At 41.6% G+C, this 10,691-nt stretch overlaps 1 protein-coding gene across 1 annotated transcript; it reads left to right on the forward strand.

Moving 5' to 3' along the window:
- Window positions 1-5,816: 5,816 nt before the first annotated feature.
- LOC113119181 (tripartite motif-containing protein 16-like) lies at window positions 5,817-10,340 on the forward strand. The gene is made up of 6 exons (XM_026288449.1): window positions 5,817-6,652; window positions 7,893-7,988; window positions 8,131-8,364; window positions 8,489-8,639; window positions 8,725-8,784; window positions 9,104-10,340. Exons 1-6 carry the CDS (start codon window positions 6,035-6,037, stop codon window positions 9,673-9,675), a joined length of 1,731 nt encoding a protein of 576 aa, XP_026144234.1. The 5' UTR covers window positions 5,817-6,034; the 3' UTR covers window positions 9,676-10,340.
- Window positions 10,341-10,691: the final 351 nt, after the last annotated feature.

The following is a 10,691-nucleotide window of genomic DNA, read 5'->3' on the forward strand; positions in this document are numbered from 1 at the left end:
GCCCACCACCATGCAGTCATCACCTGTTTTTTTTCCCAATCCCCACTAATCTTTTTTACACTCCAGTACTGTAGGTCGCAGCAATGCACCTTTAAGTTGGATGCCAGCTGCACTGGCCGTGGCCACCAAGTAAGAAGAATAAGATGTGGAAGAGTAGGAAGAAATGAACAGCAAAGACGTTAACGTTAGGTAGAAGATGCATAGAAACATACAAACTATATTGCTTGTAGAGCTAACTCCGTGGCGCTTCTGGGGACCGTAAAACTATCAGGGTGCTGACGTGGCTTGGCCGGCGGTGGTGTAAGCGTGACCGATCTAATCTGAAGTTGTCAGAATCAGAATCAGAATGAGTTTTATTGCCAGGTATGTTCACAGATAGAAGGAATTTGTTTTCGTGACAGAAGCTCCGCAGTGCAACATAACAGCGTCAGAACAAAAAACACAATAAGGAATAAAAAATACAAATAGGTGGGTAAGGAATGACAATATACAAATTGACAATGTATGGCATGTATATTACAATGAGCATATATGTATGTACATGTATATTATGTGCAAAAATAAAAAAAATAAGTGTATGTGTATATAAATATAAAGTGTATAGGTTCCACGATTATTGTCAAGTGTTCATGAGATGAATTGCCTGAGGGAAGAAACTGTTCCTGTGTCTGGTCGTTCTGGTGCTCAGTGCTCTGTAGCGTCGACCAGATGGCAACAGTTCAAAGAGGAAGTCTGCTGGATGTGTGGGTCAAGAGTGATTTTGACAGCCCTTTTGCTCACTCTGGATAAGTACAGTTCTTAAATAGAAGGGAGGGTTGTACCAATGATTCGCTCAGCTGTCCGGACTACCGTCTGTAGTCTTCTGAGGTCAGATTTAGAAGCTGAGCTGAACCAGACAGTTACTGAAGTGCAGAGGATGGATTCGATGATGGTGGAGAAGAACTGTTTCAGCAGCTCCTGTGGCAGGTTAAACTTCTTCAGCTGGCGAAGGAAGTACAACCTCTGCTGGGCCTTTTTCACAATGGAGTCAATGTGAATGTCCCACTTCAGGTCCTGAGAGACAGTGGTGCCCAGGAACCTGAATGACTCCACTGCAGTCACAGGTCTGTTCATGGTAGTGAGTGGGGGGAGAGCAGGGGGGTTTCTTCTGAAGTCCACGATCATCTCCACTATTTTGAGTTTGTTAAGCTCCAGGTTGTTGAGAGTGCACCAGACAGCCAGCTCTTTAACCTCCTGTCTGTAAGCTGACTTATCATATGCAATCATTAGTGTACAGGGAGAAGAGCAGTGGGGAGAGAACACAGCCCTGGGGAGCTCCGGTGCTGATTGTACGGGTGCTGGATTTGTATTCACCCAGCCTCACTAGCTGCTGCCTGTCTGTCAGGAAGCTGTTGATCCACTGACAGATGGAGGTGGGCACAGAGAGCTGAGTTAGTTTGGGCAAGAGGAGGTTTGGGATGATCGTGTTGAAGGCCGAGCTGAAGTCCACAAACAGGATCCTCACATAAGTCCCCGGCCTGTCTAGGTGTTTCAGAACATAATGCAGTCGGATGTTTACTGCATCGTCCACAGACCTGTTTGCCACTTTGCCACTTTGATCTCCTTTTCCAGTGTGTATTTAGCCTGTTTATACAGGACATTGTCCCCCTTCACGTAAGCATCTTCTTTGGCCTGACGGAGCTGTCTGAGTTTTGCAGTGAACCACGGTTAGTCATTGTTGTAATTTAGTTGAGTCCTGGTAGGAATGCATATATCCTCACAGAAACTGATATATGATGTTACGGTCTCTGTGAGCTCATCCAGATCGGTGGCAGCAGCTTTAAAAACACTCCAGTCAGTGAGGTCAAAACAAGATCGTAAAAAAAAGTTTACAAACACAAACACAGATTATCCAAGCCAAAAGCCAAGCTGCAATCAACATAGGGGAAACAGGAACATCAGCCACTCAGAGTAAGCAAGCTAGAGCATCAACTGGGAACACGCATACAGGAAACAATGAACGGAACACAATAAATCAAGCACAGACATTATAAAGGTTAATGGGAAATGTAGTTTGTGTTGAAATGTAAAGGTGTAGTAAGGAGTGCCCCTGGGGGAGCTTATGGACAGTCTGGCTGGTGATTGTGAGAAATTATTTGTGTCTATACTGTATGTAACTGAAATATGTTATGGTTGCATTATCAGTGATCAAGCTTTATGCAAACAAGCCTTTTGTATGTCACAGGCATTTGCCACGTCTCTCAAACAGAGAACCAGGAAATGATTCTAGTTCTCTCCAGTTAGGAGTCTGTAGTCTTCTGAGGTCAGATTTAGAAGCTGAGCTGAACCAGACAGTTACTGAAGTGCAGAGGATGGATTCGATGATGGTGGAGAAGAACTGTTTCAGCAGCTCCTGTGGCAGGTTAAACTTCTTCAGCTGGCGAAGGAAGTCCAACCTCTGCTGGGCCTTTTTCATAATGGAGTCAATGTGAATGTCCCACTTCAGGTCCTGAGAGACAGTGGTGCCCAGGAACCTGAATGACTCCACTGCAGTCACAGGTCTGTTCACGGTAGTGAGTGGGGGGAGAGCAGGGGGGTTTCTCCTGAAGTCCACGATCATCTCCACTATTTTGAGTTTGTTAAGCTCCAGGTTGTTGAGAGTGCACCAGACAGCCAGCTCTTTAACCTACTGTCTGTAAGCAGACTTATCATATGCAATCATTAGTGTACAGGGAGAAGAGCAGTGGGGAGAGAACACAGCCCTGGGGAGCTCCGGTGCTGATTGTACGGGTGCTGGATTTGTATTCACCCAGCCTCACTAGCTGCTGCCTGTCTGTCAGGAAGCTGTTGATCCACTGACAGATGGAGGTGGGCACAGAGAGCTGAGTTAGTTTGGGCAAGAGGAGGTTTGGGATGATCGTGTTGAAGGCCGAGCTGAAGTCCACAAACAGGATCCTCACATAAGTCCCCGGCCTGTCTAGGTGTTTCAGAACATAATGCAGTCGGATGTTTACTGCATCGTCCACAGACCTGTTTGCCACTTTGCCACTTTGATCTCCTTTTCCAGTGTGTATTTAGCCTGTTTATACAGGACATTGTCCCCCTTCACGTAAGCATCTTCTTTGGCCTGACGGAGCTGTCTGAGTTTTGCAGTGAACCACGGTTAGTCATTGTTGTAATTTAGTTGAGTCCTGGTAGGAATGCATATATCCTCACAGAAACTGATATATGATGTTACGGTCTCTGTGAGCTCATCCAGATCGGTGGCAGCAGCTTCAAAAACACTCCAGTCAGTGAGGTCAAAACAAGATCGTAAATCCTGCTCTGCTTCATTAGTCCATCTTTTAACAGTCCTTAATACAGGTTTAGCTGATTTTAGTTTCTGCCTGTAGGTCAGTATAAGATGAACCAGAAGGTGATCAGAACGTCCCAAAGCTGCTCATGGAACAGAGTGAAATGCATCCTTTATTGTTGTGTAACAGTGATCCAATATATTACTGTCTCTTGTGGGACATGTGATGTGCTGCCTGTATTTTGGCAGTTCAAGGGAGAGATTGGCTTTATTAAAGTCCCCAAGAATGATTAGAACAGAGTCCGGGTGTTGTTGTTCTGTGTCTGTGCTGAGCTGATCAGCGAGTTTCTGTAAAGCTGAGCTCACATGCGCTTGTGGAGGGATGTAAACACTCACCAGAATGAACGTGTGAAACTCCCGCGGCGAATAGAACGGCTTGCAATGAAGAGTGTTTCGAGATTTCTTTAACACAGTTACATCTGTACACCACTGTTCATTGATGTAAAAGCATGTCCCGCCGCCGCGCGATTTCCTCGTTGATCCTCGTTCCTGCATCGCGGTCCGCTCTGGACAGCTGAAAGCCCGGCAGATGGAGCGCGCTGTCCGGTATGGCGTCATTCAGCCAGGTTTCCATGAAACACAGAGCAGCAGAGTGTGAGAAATCCTTATTTGTCCGAGAGAGCAGAAGCAGTTCGTCCGTTTTGTTGGGTAGAGAGCGGAGATTTGCCAGATGGATGCTAGGCAACGGCGTTCGAAATCCGCATTTTCTGAGTCTCATGAGCGCGCTCAGCTCTTTTACCCCATCTGCGTGTCCTGAAGCGCTTGATCAGCTCCGCCGCTCCGCCGACAAGAATGTCCAGCAAAACATCAGAATAGTCGAAAACCGGTGATATATCAGGAGATGTGTTTTGCCGAATGTCCAGCAATTCGTCCCTGGTGAAACTGATTGCAGGAATATAACTAAAGACAGGACAAACTAACAAAAACACAAAAACAACTGCAGAGCACGTCACGGAGGCAGCCATCCTGTATCGGCGCCAGCATACATTGCAGGCTTTTGAAGGCAGCGATGGCTTAGAGCGTCATCCAGCGGAAGGCGGGCACAAGTGTGTTGCTACCGGCTCCTCGACGGCAGGAATGGAGAGGTAGCCTTTGTTTTTCGAGCTGTGCACGTTGGGAGAGCATCGACGAGACAGTAGGCCGCAGCCTAAGAGAAAATGGTGTCTTCCAGCTTTTAGTCAGCTCCTCATGGAGTTCCAGCAGAAAGGGAGCGGACCTCACGTGCTTGAGCAGCAATGCGTTTTAAATTAATGCAAAATGAAAGATTAATTTTTTGGCTTCAATATTCTCAGGGAAAATTGATGTTCCCATAGTGTAAGCTATCTTATGCAACACGAGAGGACTCTAGTAAGAGAACTCTATTATACATAAAACCATTGCAGTAGAAGTAAAACAAGAAGTCTCTTTTGTGACAGTGTCACAACCTTATTATTGATTGTAGTGTTACTAAAAATTTTGGAGCACTTCATGATTCCTTCTGCTGACCAGCTTTTTGAAGATGTTGATTTAATTTTCCAGCAGGATTTGGCTCCTGCCCACACTGCCGAAAGCACCAAAAGTTGGTTAAATGACCATGGTGTTGGTGTGCTTGACTGGCCAGCAAACTCACCAGAAGTAAACCCCAGAGAAAATCTATGGGCTATTGTCAAGAAGAAGATGAGAAACAAGAGACCAAACAATGCAGATGAGCTGAAGGCCACTGTCAAATAAACCTGGGCTTCCAGACCACCTCAGCAGTGCCACAAACTGATCACCTCCATGCCACGCAGAACTGAGGCAGTAATTAAAGCAAAAGGAGCCTCTACCAAGTATTGAGAACATGTACAGTAAATGAACATACTTTTCAGCAGGCCAACAATTCACAAAAAAAAAATAATTTATTATTCATTATGAAGTATTCTAATTTGTTGAGAATTGGTGTTTTTTTCTTAAATGTGAGCCAAAATCATCACAATTAAAAGAACCAAAGACTTAAACTAATTCACTCTGTGTGCACTGAATTTATTTAATACATGAGTTACACAATTTGAGTTGAATTACTGAAATAAATTATCTTTTCCACCACATTCAAATTTATTGAGATTCACCTGTACACAAAGAACAAGTCAGGATATGAAACTCACAGTTTAAAACGTACATCACACATACCCATAAAAACTCTTGTATACCGTACAAAAAGCTAATCTCCCTCTAATCTGCCCAGATATACCTAGTCAGATAACCCCGCACCCATTACCTACTTTCTTACATGCTTCACAAGTGCAAGCACAAAAGTTTACAAACACAAACACAGATTATCCAAGCCAAAAGCCAAGCTGCAATCAACATAGGGGAAACAGGAACATAAGCCACTCAGAGTAAGCAAGCTAGAGCATCAACTGGGAACACGCATACAGGAAACAATGAACGGAACACAATAAATCAAGCACAGACATTATAAAGGTTATTGGGAAATGTAGTTTGTGATGAAATGGTAAAGGTGTAGTAAGGAGTGCCCCTGGGGGAGCTTATGGACAGTCTGGCTTGTGATTGTGAGAAATTATTTATGTCTATTCTGTATGTAACTGAAATATGTTATGGTTGCATTATCAGTGATCAAGCCTTATGCAAACAAGCCTTTTGTATGTCACAGGCATTTGCCACGTCTCTCAAACAGAGAACCAGGAAATGATTCTAGTTCTCTCCAGTTAGGGGGAACATCACATGCTGTTTAGCTGTGTTGTGTCGCTGTCTGTGATTGCATGTAATGAAATGGCTGAAGCAAGTGTTTCAGCAGAGCAGTTCAGCTGTTCAGTGTGCCTGGATTTGCTGAAGGATCCAGTAGCCATTCCCTGTGGACACAGTTACTGTAAGAGCTGCATTACAGGCCACTGGAATCAAGAGGATGAGAAGAGACTTTACAGCTGCCCTCAGTGCAGACAGACCTTCAGACCAAGACCTGCTTTAGGTAAAAACACCATGCTGGCTGAAGTGGTGGAGAAACTAAAGAAAACTGAACTCCAAACTGTCCCTGCTGGACCTGGAGATGTGGAGTGTGACGTCTGCATCGGAAGAAAACTCAAAGCTGTAAAGTCCTGTATGGTGTGTCTGAACTCTTATTGTCAAAACCACCTTGAACAACATGAGAATCTCTTCAAAGGAAAGAAACACAATCTCATGGACGCCACTGGACGACTGCAGAAGATGATCTGCCAGAAACATGAAAAACTCCTGGACATTTACTGCCGTACTGACAAGTGTTGCATTTGTGTGCTCTGTGTGGTGGATGAACACAAAAACCACAAAACTGTCTCAAGTGCGGTGGAGAGGACCGAAAAACAGGTATGGCATTGTAGTCTGATTCTGTCTGTTGTGATCAGTGTTAGGCAAGTTACACTAAAAATTTTATCAAATTATTGATTACTGACTCCTTTTAAAAGTAATCATGTTACTGTTCTAATTACTTAATTTCACAAGTAAATTGTAATTAGTTACAATACTAGCTACGTTACTTTTTTGTCTCCTTGAAATTTATGAAGTCCCACATGCTCCCGATAAATATTTGTTATTAAAGCATCAACATTCACAAAACACTGTTATTTTTAACTGAAGCAAGCTGCTGCTGCTGCGTGCATGGTTTGGCAAAGAGAGCTTCATTTATAATCTCTAAAAGACATCTCTGTTCATAAAAATATTACAAATCTATGTTATAACGTAACAGATATATGCATAATAAATCTTTATCTACAATTTGTGCGTTTTAATGAGAGGATTTGTTTGCATGCAAATTTCAACACTGCATTGCTCAATGCTACAAGCACCTGTTATAGCTTAAATAGAAACTACGCATACAATTGCACCTTTTAATCATTTATATTTTATATTAGTTCATGTTGCTTTTGTGCAATAACAATTCATGTGTTTTAGATATTTTATGTTCAGATATTTCTATTTTGTGTGAATCCCTTGAATCATTTTATTCTACCACTTCCTGCACACACACATGTATCTGCACTCGCCTATCAAGTCTTGTCTGACGCGGTGTACTCTGTTGTGTCGTGTCTTGCGGGAGAAGGTCTCTGATCCACTGGCACCTGACTCGTCAGTGCGTGTGCTACATCCTTTTTACAATCTCTAGATTACAAAACACTGCATTCTGTAAGAAATTAAACGTGGCAGTAACGTTTAGAGACCTCGGCTTGTAACTATACTCTAATTAATATTTTGAAAACTTTAAATGCATTAAAAGATTACTAAAAAAGTAATCAAATTAGAGTAACTCGTTACTAAGTAATGCGTTACTGCCAAACACCGGTTGCAACAACAACACATCACATTTCACATGACCTTAAAATTGTATCATTAATAGCGGTAGATTTACATTTTTAGGGTTAGGGTTAGGGTTAGCCTAACAACTAGACTTATCCCCCCAACTAGACTTCTAGACTATAGCAGGAAGTCATTCATTTATGAGCTTTTTCATGGTTAAGAATGTCATTCATCCAGTTCTGTGGTACAAAAACAATTTGAACTTTTGTTTTCAGTCAGTATATTTTTGTGACTTGCTGCTTTTGTCCTACAGAAATACTTGGTTCAGACACAGAGAAAATTCCAGCAGCAAATCCTGGAGCGAGAGAAGAAGCTTCAGGAGCTGAAAGAGGCTGTGAAGACTCATAAGGTGAGTTTTGAGGAAAAAGCAGCAGCGCTGGTTTAGTTAAGACTCTTCTTCAGTTGGTAATTGAGGGTGATTTTCAGTCCCACTGATGCACAGCAGACTGTGTGAGAAGCAGTAAGAGCTGATTTTATTGTGTGTCTTACAGCAATCTGCACAGACAGCAGTGGAGGACAGTGAGAGGATCTTTACTGAACTCATCATCTCCATTGAGAGAAGACGCTCTGAGGTCACACAGAAGATCAGAGATCGAGAAAAGATTGTAGTGAGTCGAGCTGAAGCACTTATAGAGCGAATAAAGCAGGAAATTGCTCAACTACGGAGAAGAGATGCTGAACTACAACACCTTTCACAGACACATAATCACACCTATTTCCTCCAGGTAACACAATGACCCTCAGTCTTTTCATTACTGTGAGCTGTTACAGATTTAATTGACACTTGAGGATGATTTACTCTCTATGAAATATTTCTCTTATATTCTCTGTTTTTTTGTGTCTGTGTAGAGTTTCCAGTCTCTCCCTGTTCCTCCTGGATCTCCAGATGGTCCCAGCATCACTGACAGTTCTTTGGATGTTGTAGGAAAATCAGTCTCTAAAATGCGACAGAAACTGGAGGATTTCTGCAGAGAAGAGACCGAAAAACTTTCTGCAAGAGGTAAAATATGGGAGAATCATTATTCTATTTATCTATCTAGTTCCTTTACACTAAAACTGTATTTCATGTGTGTTGTTTTCTACAGTGACATGCATTCAGATCATTCCCACCCCAGAATATGAGAGCAGGAAAGACTTCCTGCAGTGTAAGTTACTAGGAAAATATGAAAAAATAGGATTGTTATCAATAAAAATTTATATAACATTATTGCATTTTTTAAATGAATTTTTCAGATATATAGGAAAACATGAAGATAGGACATGCACATTTGGCAAATTTATCAGAATGCACTACATCAGTGTTTTAAAATAAAAGTTGCAGTTATCAGCATTCATATCAACATGCATATCATCCATAACAACATCCATCACATTTTGTCTATATGAAAACTAACAGATGCGTTTAATGTTTTAATAATTGAAACTACAGATTTTGGTGCACATCATGTTTTTTGTCTCCATCAGATTTCTGTCGATTTACTCTGGATCCAAACACAGTGCATAAACACCTCCATCTGCAGGAGGGGAACAGAGTTGTGACTTACACTGGAACACATCAAGAGTGGCCTGATCACCCAGACAGATTTAGTTTTTGGCATCAGGTGTTGTGTATTGAGAAAGTGCGTGAACGCTGCTATTGGGAGGTAGAATGGGGTGGGGATTATTGTGTGTGTGTATCAGTGTCTTATCAGAGTATAAGCAGAAAGGCATGGGGTGATAAGAGCCAATTTGGAAGTAATGATCAGTCCTGGAGTTTAATCTGCTCTCCTTCCAGTTACACATTCTGTGAAAATAACAAACAGACTGAACTCCCTGCAGTGTCCAACTCCAATAGGAGTAAAATAGGAGTGTATGTGGATCACAATATCGGAATTCTGTCCTTCTACAGCATCTCTGACACAATGACCCTCATCCACAGAGTTCAGACCACATTCACTCAGCCGCTCTATCCTGGGTTTAGGTTTATTTTTCCATTTATGTACAGATTATTTGGGTCAGCTGAATATCCAACAGCGAAACTGTGTGACATAAAATAGATGATCCTTGGATTCTGCACATGCTGATTTGCCTAAAATAGTTAATGGGATTTGACAGATGTTGCTGCTTAGTAACAATACACACTTGTTGATGTAACAGATTTGATTAGATATAAAATAGATAAGAGTAAAGAGCTTCAGATCTTCAGTAGGACTCTACTCTTCATAGAATAATGCATTAACATGTTTGTGGGATTGCGGCAATATTTTATGCGTGTTTAAATTTCTGAAATATAAGTTCTATTGTATTACATGGTTGATGTTATTTGGAATGTCTATGGAAGTAATGTATAGTATCTCGTTTTGAAGAAAGTACCCAGCAATATTGACTTCTCCATATTTGTTCAGTCATTATACAAGTGGAATGATTGAAGTATTTGTCCTCCTCCATTAATTGGACGACTGAGTAAAAAAGTGACAATGATGAGTGCTACGATTTGCCCAAAGTTGAACAGTTTTCAACTCTCAGCTAAAAAAACAAGAACAAAACAAAAAACAATGGCAACTAACTTGTGAAATATTATGGTAGTGCATCAAAATGCAGTATCATCAGTTTTCCAATGAATATTACATTGTGACGAATGGGGCAGGGCCGAGAGATGTGGGAACGAGCGAGGAGGAGGAGATGGAAGGATATAAAACTGAGGACGAGAGAGGACCAGGCCTGGGCTTTAGTTTATGTTTGCTTTTTATTTGTGCACATCAGTCGTCCGTGAGGGGCTGATGCGCTGTTTTGTGTTTATTTTTGTAATTAAAGTCTTTATTTGATTGTCTGCCAGTTCCCACCTCCTTCTTCCCGATGATTATGGAGTTTTGATTATTACATACGTTATGCTATTTTTGTCTTCATTTCTAAATATTTGTATTTATCAGTATATATTACCATATATGGTCAATGCACATGCTAAAGTATATATAAAAATATCAGCACTAGTTTCCCTTATATGGAAATGTATTATATAATATATACTGTAGCCAGTGTTGGGTAGTAACTAGTTACATGTAACATAATAACG

This window comes from Carassius auratus, chromosome 19, assembly GCF_003368295.1.
Source record: "Carassius auratus strain Wakin chromosome 19, ASM336829v1, whole genome shotgun sequence".
Taxonomy (NCBI): domain Eukaryota; kingdom Metazoa; phylum Chordata; class Actinopteri; order Cypriniformes; family Cyprinidae; genus Carassius; species Carassius auratus.

Coding starts and splice junctions, on each gene's coding strand:
- LOC113119181 (XM_026288449.1), top strand. CDS start 6,035: ATGCTGTTTAGCTGTGTTGTGTCGCTGTCTGTGATTGCATGTAATGAA. Junction 7,989..8,130: donor AGGCTGTGAAGACTCATAAG/GTGAGTTTTGAG, acceptor TGTGTCTTACAG/CAATCTGCACAGACAGCAGT. Junction 8,365..8,488: donor ATCACACCTATTTCCTCCAG/GTAACACAATGA, acceptor GTGTCTGTGTAG/AGTTTCCAGTCTCTCCCTGT.